The 13,168-nt window shown below is 42.6% G+C and overlaps 1 protein-coding gene across 3 annotated transcripts in view; it reads right to left on the reverse strand.

Annotated features, from left to right (window-relative positions):
- SLC1A2 (solute carrier family 1 (glial high affinity glutamate transporter), member 2) overlaps window positions 1-10,595 on the reverse strand; it is a 139,041-nt gene extending 128,446 nt beyond the window's left edge. For all 3 annotated transcript variants that reach the window (XM_010831858.1, XM_010831855.1, XM_010831857.1), the window contains exon 1: window positions 10,514-10,595. In XM_010831858.1, coding sequence (XP_010830160.1) covers window positions 10,514-10,539 — 26 coding nt within the window. In that variant the 5' untranslated portion in view covers window positions 10,540-10,595. The remainder of the gene's footprint in view (window positions 1-10,513) is intronic.
- Window positions 10,596-13,168: the final 2,573 nt, after the last annotated feature.

Raw genomic sequence — 13,168 nt, forward strand, 5'->3', positions numbered from 1 at the left:
CTACTGCACAATTGCACTCATCTCACACACTAGTCAAGTAATGCTCAAAATTCTCCAAGCCAGGCTTCAGTAATATGTGAACCATGAACTTCCTGATGTTCAAGCTGGTTTTAGAAAAGGCAGAGGAACCAGAGATCAAATTGCCAACATCTGCTGGATCATAGAGAAAGCAAGAGAGTTCCAGAAAAACATCTATTTCTGCTTTATTGACTATGCCAAAGCCTTTGACTGTGTGGATCACAATCAACTGTGGAAAATTCTTCAAGAGATGGGAATACCAGACCACCTGATCTGCCTCTTGAGAAATCTGTATGCAGATCAGGAAGCAACAGTTAGAACTGGACATGGAACAACAGACTGGTTCCAAATAGGAAAAGGAGTACGTCAAGGCTGCATATTGTCACCCTGTTTATTTAACTTATATGCAGAGTACATCATGAGAAACGCCGGACTGGAAGAAACACAAGCTGGAATCAAGATTGCCAGGAGAAATATCAATAACCTCAGATATGCAGATGACACCACCCTTATGGCAGAAAGTGAAGAGGAACTCAAAAGTCTCTTGATGAAAGTGAAAGTGGAGAGTGAAAAAGTTGGCTTAAAGCTCAACATTCAGAAAACGAAGATCATGGCATCCGGTCCCACCACTTCATGGGAAATAGGTGGGGAAACAGTGGAAACAGTGTCAAACTTTATTTTTTGGGGCTCCAAAATCACTGCAGATGGTGACTGCAGCCATGAAATTAAAAGACGCTTACTCCTTGGAAGGAAGGTTATGTCCAACCTAGATAGCATATTCAAAAGCAGAGACATTACTTTGCCAACAAAGGTTCGTCTAGTCAAGGCTATGGTTTTTCCTGTGGTCATGTATGGATATGAGAGTTGGACTGTGAAGAAGGCTGAGTGCTGAAGAATTGATACTTTTGAACTGTGGTGTTGGAGAAGACTCTTGAGGGTCCCTTGGACTGCAAGGAGATCCAACCAGTCCATTCTAAAGGAGATCAGCCCTGGGATTTCTTTGGATGGAATGATGCTAAAGCTGAAACTCCCGTACTTTGGCCACCTCATGCGAAGAGTTGACTCATTGGAAAAGACTCTGATGCTGGGAGGGACTGGGGGCAAGAGGAGAAGGGGACGATAGAGGATGAGATGGTTGGATGGCATCACTGACTCGTACGTGAGTCTCAGTGAACTCCGGGAGTTGGTGATGTACAGGGAGGCATGGCATGCTGTGATTCATGGGGTCGCAAAGAGTCAGACACGACTGAGCGACTGATCTGATCTGATCTGAGGAGGAATGGGCAAGCCAGGGAGACCTGCATCTTCATGAGGGTCAACATGGCTGGCAGCCAGAGAGATAAAGGACAAACAGAGGCACAGCTCCCGATAACTACGTACAGGGCCCGGAGGTAAACACTCTGCCTGCATTAGCCCATTTAATCCTCTCCACAGCCCCAGGAGGAAGAAACTATGATTATAACTCTCAAGTCACTGATCGGGGAATTGAAGATCAGAGAGGTTAAACAATTTCTAAAGGTCACACAGCAAGTCAGCAGTAGAGTTGGGATACAGCATGAAAAGCATGTTATCATGAGAGACTGTAGGTTTCCCTTTCTTTGTTGACTTTCTTACTTCAGCCAAAATTGGATTGGCTCTCTCTAACAAATCATCCTCTGGTTTGTCCTCAACTCAGAGAGTAAGATGCAAAGTGAACCAGACAAATATCACAGAACACACACCATGTACCAGATGCTCTATATCCATCATTCCATTTGATCATCGCCAAAGAGGAGTGGTTATCAACTCCATATTCAAAGGAGGTAACTGGGGCTCAGAAAGGTTGCTGCTGGGATTCTCCAGGCAAGAACACTGGAATGGGTTGCCATTTCCTTCTCCAGTGCATGAAAGTGAAAAGTGAAAGTGAAGTCACTCAGTCGTGTCCGACTCTTAGTGACCCCATGGACTGCAGCCTACCAGGCTCCTCTGCACATGAGATTTTCCAGGCAAGAATACTGGAGTGGGGGTGCCATTGCCTTCTCCATCAGAAAGGTTACCAGACAGCTAAGTGGGCACACTGGAATTTTTCAAGCTTGAATCTTCCTGATAGCCAAGGCCCATCATGCTCTCTTCATTCATTCCATTTCCAAGGAAGACTCATAAAGTGAAAAAAAAAATCAAGTAGGTAAGAAGAAAGAAAACCTCTTCTCAAGTCCCTGCAGAGTAACCTTAAAAGACAGATCTACATAAGCAAATTCATGCAGATTCTGCCATTGTCCTTGATTTCACCTGTCACAGTGATCAAATCCAGATTATTTAGACCCTAAAAAATTAGAGTAGCTTGTTTGTTTTGCTTGTTTTCTTTTCTTTGGGGCCTACATCTCTTATTTTAGACATCTCCATGACTTAAACCATCTAGATAATTGCAAACACCCCTCTCCTGCATTCCAGTGTGTTTGTTTGTTTAAGAAACTCAGATTTACAATCCCTTTCACAAAATAGGCGTTCCTAAATGAAAACACGTGCACGTGGCAAATGGGCCCAGCCTGGCACTTGGAAGTTCCTTTACTGGTTTCAGCCAGAATAAAGCCACACCAAACCAGCTTAGTGCCCCTCAATGCAAGCCCAGTCCGTTGGTTTCAAACTTGGAAACAGAATCAGCAATATCACTCTCTCCTTCCTCAAAAGTGAATTCTCGGTATAGCATTTCACATTCTGAAAAGAAAAGCAATATGGAATTTTGGAAAGGACAGAAGCCCCAGATCCTAACACGCAGGCGCAGTGGAAGCAGCCTGATGCCTCTGCACTATAATACTTGGAGGACCGATTATTCTGAAATGTTGTTTGGGCGATGACACACAGGATACTTGGGGGACCCTGCCTCCTGGGAACTCAGCAATCTTAGAGCAGCTCGCAGCTCCGCATCATACATCGCCTACAAAGGCAGAGGAAAAGCCAGAAATGAATATTAATGACTGATCTGAAGCAGTTTAAAATTGTCACAAACCTGAACTGTTTTGTCAAAATCTTCATTTCGGAAAACAATCACCCTTCCCATTTGCATCAGCAATTGGTGTCTTTATGAGCAACTCTAAAAGTCCACAGCTCTTCTTTCTCATGAAATTTAACTACTTAGCATACAATGAGAACCTTTCCAAAGTGCTGGAAGCAAGAAGGGCAGAGGGAACCAAAAGAGTCTCTTCCAGGAACTGAAACTCTGGACTGGATTGATAAATAGTGTGCTTTGAATTTACGGCTCACAGACCAACAAGAATATGAAAGATATGTGTGTCCCAACAAACACATAACACGTGGCTCTCTTCAATTAAATTCTATTGAAAGTCAAATCTGCATGGATGTCATTAAAAGCTGGCAATCTTGGAAATTGTGTGTAGGCATCCTGGCAAATGGTAGCTCTGAAAGGAGAAGATAGACGGGTAAGCCGAAACCCCATTGTTTGTGGATTGACTGCATTAAAATCTGTGACACACAGACCAGTGTCTGGCATAAAGGAAGTGCTGCAGCAAGGTTAGTTAGCTGTCCTTCCTGCTGCTATTGTTATTACTAACATTCTTATTAGGCTGCCCAGATGCACAAAATTTTTAGAAAACCTTCATCACCTTTAGGCAATTCCAGTTAGATAAGCAATGCAGATTGTTTAAAGAAGGCAGACATGACATCCAGAATGAGCAAACTCCCACCCACAAAGAGCAAGAAGCCCCGGCCTCTGACACTTTCCTAGGGAGAGACCACCTAGCAGCTGGGGAGCTGAGGAGTCTTTACTTGAGCCTTGAGAAGATGCCAAGGACTTCTGATGAGAACCAGTTCAGAAAGAAATTTGATCGCATTTTCCAATGAGAAGCATATGTCCAAGGTACATACGCTTGCTTCATTCACGTAAGGATGGAAACAATGCTAAGTACACTCTGTCCTAAGAACTTAATTACTCATGCTTACCCTGCCATAAATCAGCCAACGGAAAGGTTGTTCTGAGAACAACTTCTGGGCAATCTTAATCGCGTGGCAATTCCCAAGAGCTAAAACAAATGCTCGATGTAGTCTGGACATCCATAGAGTTGATAAAAAGCTGTGTTTGATTTTTTTTTTCTCCTTTGCATGAGCATCACTCATGACATCTATTATTCCGGGTAAGCACAAACAGCAAAACCCTTACTCTCAAGCTTCTATTGGGTTCAGGTTCATTATCTTCAAGAGACATCTGATTCTTCCAGGAAATCTATAAAAGGTCTGATCAGTAATGACTCACATATTTTCATAACCCATCTGATTTTATCATTTAATCCCTTGGCCAAGTTCCAAAAACAACCCAGTGCTCGTTGATTTGATCAAACAACACCCAGCACCTTCCCGAAACATGTGATGCCAATATTCTTAGCACCTCCGCCCCACAGAATGGGACACCTCCTTGAAACAGGAAAACCTCAATACCCTGGATGAGGCAACTCTACCTAAACATTTCACCGAAAGGGGGCTGGGTTTTGCTTTCCTTTGAAAAAAGCATCCAGGTAGCGATCCAGATGGTTTGTGAGCACTAACCTTCTCCGAATAGGGTCCTGGGGTGTCCTCATGGACACACACGGGAGAGTTATTCTGGGTGACCTGGGGTTAAAGAGTTTTATTTTAAATCCCGGCTAATCTTTGCTGCTCCCCGGACTGATCTCTTGACACATCTTAGTTCAGGTCTACAAGAGAACTGCAAAACGACAGCGTGAATTTGTTGGGGGTTCGTTTCTCTTTCCCTTTCTTCCAGTCAATTCTGTCCTGTCAATAACCTTTTTCCTCCTCTGTGTTAAGTAGCGGTATAGTTGAGCCAAAGCGGAAAATAAAGAATGAAGAATGGAGCTGAAGGACCCAGTGGCTGTCTTTCCAAGGACAGCGCTAAGGCATTCAGGGAGCTGGGCTGCGGTGGCGCCTGCAGACGCCGTGGCCTCGCTGTTTGTTTTGACAGCCACTGGGTATTTTTAGAATCTGTAGGGAGAAGTTAAGCGGCACAGGCTGGCTGTTATGCCACTAATGACACCCTGAGCTTAAAGAAGCAGGATGCACACAGCGACTGCTGAAGCTTCGGGCGTCGGAAGGCCACACCTGACTTAGCAATCACACATACGTGGAAGCAGAGGAGGAAAAGGGAGAAAGAGTTCTTCATAAACTTAGTAAATTAAGTACTGCAGAGCTCAGGTGTAAGCCACATAACCATGAGATTTTTAGGAGTTTTTAGTAGCTATATATATTTCTTTTCCTTCCTTCCTTTTCCCTCCTTCTTTTCTTTTTTCTTTTTTTCCTTTCTTTTTACTCTTCCACCCCTTTCCATCTGATCCTAGAGGTGAACCAAGTGATCTAGTCAGATGACCTTTCCTACACCGGTCAGACCAGGAATGGGTGGGACTGGGAGTCCAGCTAATGAGGCTGTTCCCTGGGCCTTTTCCTTGAAGCATCAGGAAAGAAGCACTTTTTATTACTAAGCTCATCGACGGTGAGGATGCTGTAAGCTTTGAGCTCTCAGGAGCCTCAAATCACTACCTGAAACAAGACAACCCAGGAAAGCCCAAGAGATGGGAGGGAACAGCATGATCCTCATGATGTCTGTGCCCTTGGCCCTGATCCATCACTGACTCCCTAGACACCCTCGTGACCTTAACCAATAAAGCTCCCCTTTTCTCCCTTTGAGTTGGGGTTCCACCAAGAGTACCCCAAAGAAGCGTAAGGCAGAGTGATCTCCAAACGTAGATTTCTAAAAACACCAGAGGAAGGTTAAAGTACAAGCCATACGCCTATCCACTCACGCCCATCCTGCTGCCCAAGGCCTCTTAACTGCCCTCATTTGCCCTCAGAAAGCAGGTGGGAAATTCCCAGCCGATCCTACTTTGTACTTTCGGAAAATAAAAAGTAGCATTCATTTCCTACAGTTGTCACATGACACGCTTTCATTTGTTGTCATTCCCAGAAAACCAAACTTTCCTGATGGTTTTCATGCCCCACAACGGAGTGTGAGTACTGACCTCTGATCACACAGTCCCCTCCATTGAGTGATACTGACGATGATGAACTTGCCATAGTCTACGGCCCTGGGCAAAGCAGTCAACAGCAGTTAGACGTTTCCTTACAGTTCAGTTCAGTTCAGTCTCTCAGTCGTGTCCAACTCTAGTGACCCCATGGACTGCAGCACGCCAGGCCTCCCTGTCCGTCACAAGCTCCCGGAGTTCACGCAAACTCATGTCCACTGAGTCGGTGATGCCATCCAACCATCTCATCCTCTGTCATACCCTTTTCCTCCTGCCTTCGATCTTTCCCAGCATCAGGGTCTTTTCAAATGAGTCAGTTCTTCACCTCAGATGGCCAAAGTATTAGAGTTTCAGCTTCAGCATAAGTCCTTTCAATGAATATTCAGGACTGATTTCCATTAGGATGGACTGGTTGGATCTCCTTGCAGTCCAAGGGACTCTCAAGAGTCTTCTCCAACACCACAGTTCAAAAGCACCAATTTTTCAGGGCTCAGCTTTCTTTATAGTCCAACTCTCACATCCATATATGACTACTGGAATGTTTACTTTACATATATATAATGTTTACATACATGATCTGGTTAAATCCTCACAACTCTTTGAAGCAGATAACTATCACATACCCATTTTACAGGTGAAGATACTGAGGTTCAGAAAGATGGAACAACTTGCGCAAGATCACACAGCAAGTAAGACGTGGAGTCAAGCTTCCAATTCAACCCCATGTACCTCCAAAGCCTGTGGTCAACTGCTATGTATCGAACCACCCATTGCTTGATGGACCTTTACTTGCTATTTATTCACGCTGTGTGTTCCATCCTGGTCTGTCAGCCTCTCTACATTTTCACTCCCACAGAGCTCCTGTTAAACTGATGTCTTCCTGAACTTTGTGTGTTTGATTTACCAGCATTTCACTGTGATTCTTCAAGAGGGAGGAAGAGAGGCAACCAGACCAGTTACATCGTGATTTAGCTAATCTTTGGCAGAATCACGAATCCAGTCCTCAAGATGAAAATTCTATTTCCAAGAGAACAAATCCTAAGTTTAAAATTGTTCACCGAAAAAGTAAAAGATGATTTAGATCATGCTTCAAACATTTATGGTATTACTATTTCTCAGCTCTCCAGGAATAAGAAGAACTTAAGTGCTTCTTTGGAACCGGATTCCAAAGTCTGGTTCTGCTTTCCTCACCCAAACACAACAAAAGTTAAAATCCAACAGACAACCATCTAAGGAAACTGTTAAACATATATGAAAAAACGTATATACAAAGATGTGCGTGATCACGTGGTTTGCAACAGTGATGTGTAAGAAGTAATGTCCAACAATAAGTGATTAAGTCAACAGCACAGTATGATTTGAAAACTTGCAAAGTGACGAGTCATTAAAGTTATGTTGATGAAGAATATAGTGGGGGAAAAACAAACCTGTCACAGTGCTCAGTGAAAGATGCAGACTTTAAAATGTTGATTAAAAAAAAACAGATTAAAAAGACATTAAAATGATTGTGGTGTTTTTTTTTTTTTTGGTTGGTTGCTCTCTTGCTTTGTGATTTTTTTTGGTTGAAATCTGTTTTGTTTTGAGCACCATTATTTTTATCATGATGTTATTTGACAAATGATTGTTAATACTGGTTATTAATAAAAAAGCTACAAAGATTAGGCAGATGAAGATGTTACTGAGGTTATCAGAGAAAAGGAAAGTATTAGCAGAACGTGCCAGGGTGGGTGGGAGTCCAGACTCAAGTCAACTGCCTGGGATTGGATTCTGGTTCTGTTACTCACTTGCTTTGTAACTGAGCAAGTTGCCCATTCTCTCAGCATCTCCATTTCCCCACCTAGAAAACAAGGTTGAAAACAGTAATAGTGACCCCGGGGAGTCGTTCTGAAGGTCACAAGAGCTAACACACGTGAAGCATTTAAAACAATGCCTGGCATAGGGCATGTTCTGGATAAGCTGTTGCTTATTATGGTGAAAACCACTCAAGGGCAAGCACCCTATCTTATCCACATTTATATTTCCAGCAAGTATCACGGGGCTTCATGCACAGTGGGTGTCTGATCAATGTCTGTTGAATGGTACCCAGATGGGTTCCTGGGGGCAATGCTAGGGCTTGCAGGAGCAGCCACCACGATACCACCTCAATCATGATGCGTTTTGTGGAAATCTCTCTCCAGATCCTGTCCCTGGGGCTTCTTGGTGCCGAAGGGTCAGCAGTTGTTCTAGTGGTAAGTCTGGAGCATTGACAGTTAACAGAATAAAGGAGACAGCTGAAAAACAGTACGGCCACAACCCAGTAAAGTTTAGCAGTGGCCTGCCATCTTCCTCTACTGTTCTGGTCTGGACTCTGTTGGTTCCTTGAAAGAGAAATGCACTCACACACAACAAAAGGGGAGAGTGTGATAATGTGAGGCATGGGTATCTCATGGAATCCAAGAATAAGAAACAAAGTAATAATAGAAGTTGTCCTGCCAAATGCAATTTGGACCAGGGACTGGATGATTGGTTAGTGAGAGCTGAGGATGACTTTGTGAAATATCATAATTCTAGAAATATTTTAACTCAAAGTATATAACAAGCATTTGTCAAACTCTGGATGACCTCAGATCCCACATGGAATATGGAAGAAGAGTGTTCTCATCCATATGGCTTGATCCTAGAATGTCTTCATTCTGAACTCATCCTTAAAATCCCATGAGTTTTAGAAATATAATGTACAGATAAATGAAGATGACCTGTTCCCGCTCACACAAGGAAGGCCAGCCCAGAGGCCATCTGCTCAGCATATGGCCATAATTCAAAACGACAAGCATGCGGAGGATCCAAGAATCCTGAATCCTAAAAGAGTCTCAGACTGTTCCAGCTTTCAGCCCAGTGGATTAGAGAACATCCATTCATCACTGAGGCTTACTCACTTGCTGAGTTACCTGTCCGTACTTGCGCTGTGGCATACTCATCAGTGTCCCAACCTCCAAACCTTCAGAAGATTCACCAACTTCACGAATGAAAAATACCATCACAGAGTTTTGGGCATTGATCTGTTTATGCTATTAGACAATTACACAAATAACTGAGAACGTCAATCATAGAATTTGGAGGATGTAAAAGGATTTTAGAAATCGAATCATCAACCTTATATTTTACATATGAAAGAAAGAATAAAGATTAGAGAGGTCAAGGTGATTGCCAAAGCCCAGAAGCCTACAGTCAGAGTCTCAGGGCAGTATAGTTTTTCTACTCTGCTGCTGCTGCTGCTGCTAAGTCGCTTCAGTAAATAGGTAACCACCTGCCTACATATGGCCCAACTCATAGAGAGGCACTTGGTTAAACTTCCCAGAAATTTGTTGCTTATACAAGGATAAACTAAAGACATATGATAATAAAAATTTATTCACATGCTGAATGATGGTAAGATCATAATCACATATACATCATATGTGATCGGGCCTCAGAGTGAAATAGAAATATTCAAAAACAAAAGTTCTCCCCCTCTCCCCTAAGTGTAACTTAGAAAGACCAGTAAATCTCCCAGGTCAAACCATCTCTGCCGTCCTCTTTATGAATTAGAAAAATGGACAACTTTTTCGATACTCAGAAGAGGAATAACAGAGGTTGAAAGTATATGACATGAGAAGCGCATCACGGATTGTTTCTCATTTCATCCTCTTCACAACTTTACAAGAAAAATAGTATCTCCCTTTTTTCAGATGAGCAAACTGAGGCCCTGAGAGGTCAGGTAATTTCTCCAAGCTAGTCTGTTTTATTCTAAAGCCTCCAAATTTTGCAATACTGTGTCTCCCATTCTTCCCAGGCAGAAGATCCTGCAGCGGAGCATGGTTGCCAGAGAAATGGTCTTTTTGGAACTCCTTAAACATACGCTGTTTGAGACCTGAAAGTTATCTCAGAACACTAGCTCTACAAGGAACCAGGCAAGCCCATCTGCTCTCCTGATCTTCCCCCAAGATGGGTTCCTTCAAAGATACAGGGCTTAGTTTCATTTCTCTCTGCCTGATTCTCCTTAGTATCTTCTAACCAAACTCATATAATAATTTTTCTTGACCCTACAGGAATTTGACTCATCAGAGTTAGAATTTAGGGGCTTCCCTGGTAGCTCAGTGGTAAAGAATCCATCTGATAATGCAGGAGACATGGGTTCAGTCCGTGGTCCAGGAAGATCCCGCATGCCTGAGAGTAACTATGCCCACGCGCCACAGCTGTTGAGCCAGTGCTCTAGAGCCCAGGAGCCGCAACTGCGGAGCCCACATTCACTGCAGCCCATGTTCCACAGCAAGAGGAACCAAGGCAACGAGAAGCCCACATACCGCAACTAAAGAGTAGGTCCCTCTCGCCACAACTAGAGAAAAACCCAAGGAGCAACGAAGACCCAGCACAGCCAATAAATAAACAAAATTATTTTAAAAAGAATTTAGGCAGAGGAAACACAAAGCAGCAAGCAAAATCATCCTTTGGAAAATACTATCTCTGAGCCTCACCGTGTTCCTTGCCATGTTTTTTCCATATCACCAGGTTTTCCTCTTCAATGGGATACCAAAATTCTTAGGCCCGTCTTGCCTTTTCATCTCTTACTCTCCTACTGTGTCAGGAAAGGAAAATTCCATGGACAGAGGAGCCTGGCAGGCTACAGTCCAGGGGTCACAAAGAGTTGGACACGACCGAGCTTGCGCGCACACACACAAAGGAACATGTCTTTTTAAAATGCATATATTTTCTATATACTTTCAGACACTGACAACCTCAGATACCACTGCAATGAAATTCAAAGATGTGAGTATAAAGCAAAACTCAATACTGAAGAAAAGCCATCAAAATGTTATTACTTGGATGGCAGGTTCAAGCATTTTCTTCTGAAAGGAAAACAGGAAACCAATTCTTATTTTTGAAAATGAAAACAAAGTCACTTTAAGATGTTTTCTTTTGAATATCCTAATAGATTTCAAGAGATTCAACAATGTTAGGGAAATAATGATGTGTGGCATGTGAATCAACCATTTTAGGCACAACAATTAGCACACTGAAAGCTTACTGTGTGCCAGAACTTCGCTCTACATTTTCTATGAATTTATCCTCACAACCGCCGCTAAAAGATCTGGTGAAACCTATATTACCTACGTGGAAACTGAGGCTCAGAAAATTTAAGCAAGTTGCTTTAATATTACTTTGTCTGAGAAGGTTATCTATGACTTAAACACGTGGCATTTCTTTAAAATAAAAATGAGGACAGCCATTTATATCTCAATAAGCTGCAAACCTACACTTTCTGACTTTCTCATCTTCCAGCAGCCTCCTCCATTCTCTCCTGGAATTGGTATAACAACTTGCTCCTGACCGACCAATCACTGTAGACGGACATCTTAATTATAGGAAGGATTATCTGAGCAGGAACAGGTCAACTCTTTCCGGGAATGAGAGAAAGTGCTCGTTTACGCATCCTGCTTCTGAACAAGTGACTCAGAGAGACACTCAGTCTTTTAAGCAACCTGAAATTCTGGGAAAACAGACTCTTTAGCCACGGAAGAGGATCAGGTGCAAATGGTTGGCTCATTTTAGTCTTTCCCTGCGGATGAAGTGAGAAAGCAAGCCCATACCCCATTTTCCAGCACTGCAACCGTCTCTCACTATTAGAGCCATGTAACCTTCCCCTTGGAACGACTCTCTGGACAGCTCTCTTTAATAATTCACTCTGGATAACTGACCGGAGAGGGTTTGGTTGTCATGGCAACAGCTGAAAGCCCTTATTTGTTTCTTTTTAAGTATCTAAAACATAAGACCATTTCTTCTCAAATGTTGAATTCATGACGGAAACTGTCTATATGTGAGAGTGAAATGTGAACAGGTGGAGAAAAGATACCTTAAAATGCAGTCTCTAAGTCATTAAATAATCAGGACATTAAAATAAATGCCACAAAAACATTCCTTGGCTCTATACTGCACTCTCCTGGAAAGAAGAGGAAGTGAAAAAATATAACGTTTCTATACTCAGCTCTATTATTATGAAAACATATTCATAAGGAAAATTCATATGTAAAAGAATTTTTCCACACAAAGTTTTTTTATCTTCACATGTATTTCCCCAACTAATCTTTACCACGAACTTATCAGGCCAAAATTAGTATCCCTATTTTATAGGTGAAGAAGCCGAATTTTAGATACCATGGCTAAGCCTCACAGCCTAGAAGTCATGTAGGCAGGATCTGTGCCCAAGTCAACCTGAATCCAAAGTGTGTATTGTGTCCTCACACCAGTCCTGTGGGAAAGGGAGAAAACTGAACCCAACTGAGAGGGGGATAAACTCAGAATATACTTCAGGAAAATGGACCTTAAATCATTTTTACTATTCACACTATTTAAAATATCTTTCATCACACAGCTAAAGAGAAGAAGGGAAAACGAGTTTTATCAGTTTCCTATCTTCAGCTTTTGTACAATTAGGAACCAGATAGAACAACATGCTCTTCTCCACTACCTTCTGAAAAATATTAGACATATTATTATAGAAAGATAAAAGCTGAGCTGTTTGAGGGCAGAGCATGAACTTACTTCACTTTTGGGTTGTTGCTCAGAAAAACGTGTGGAAGAATCAATGAAAGAATCAAGAAGAGAAAAGGAAGTACTTTTAAGCAACATCCCTTTAACTTGTGTTTTGTAAATCCCAAAGTTTCAAGCCTCAGGGACTCGTGACACTTAAGTCACTGGGTGAGTTGGCCCAGCTCCCATCCACGTGCACAGGTGGAGCCCCATCACGTGAGACAGGAGCTGTCCCCAAGCTGGGCACACAGAGTGTCTCATTGTCACCCCAAAACACGGCTCATGTTTGGGATCTTGGTTACGCATTGCACCACTCTGGGTTTCAGCTTACTATCTGTAAAAGGAGGAGTCTTTGAAATTAAGTACAGCGATAGTAAAGTTTAAAGTTGAGAATTTTGATTTGTGCTTTTAAATGGTTGGCATGACACTAGGTTACTCGTTTGACTGGTTCTACACCAGTCATGTGGTCAACACAAAGCTCCTGGCACAGTCCTGCACGGCCTAAGTGAGGAAGGAACTAAACATCTCAGCCTGGGTTAAAAAAAAAAAAAGCTTGACTATAGTGTGTAAAATAGTGAACATCAAGCATGTTTGACAACAGC

This window comes from Bison bison, unplaced genomic scaffold, assembly GCF_000754665.1.
Source record: "Bison bison bison isolate TAMUID 2011002044 unplaced genomic scaffold, Bison_UMD1.0 scf7180017864531, whole genome shotgun sequence".
In the NCBI taxonomy this organism is placed as follows: domain Eukaryota; kingdom Metazoa; phylum Chordata; class Mammalia; order Artiodactyla; family Bovidae; genus Bison; species Bison bison.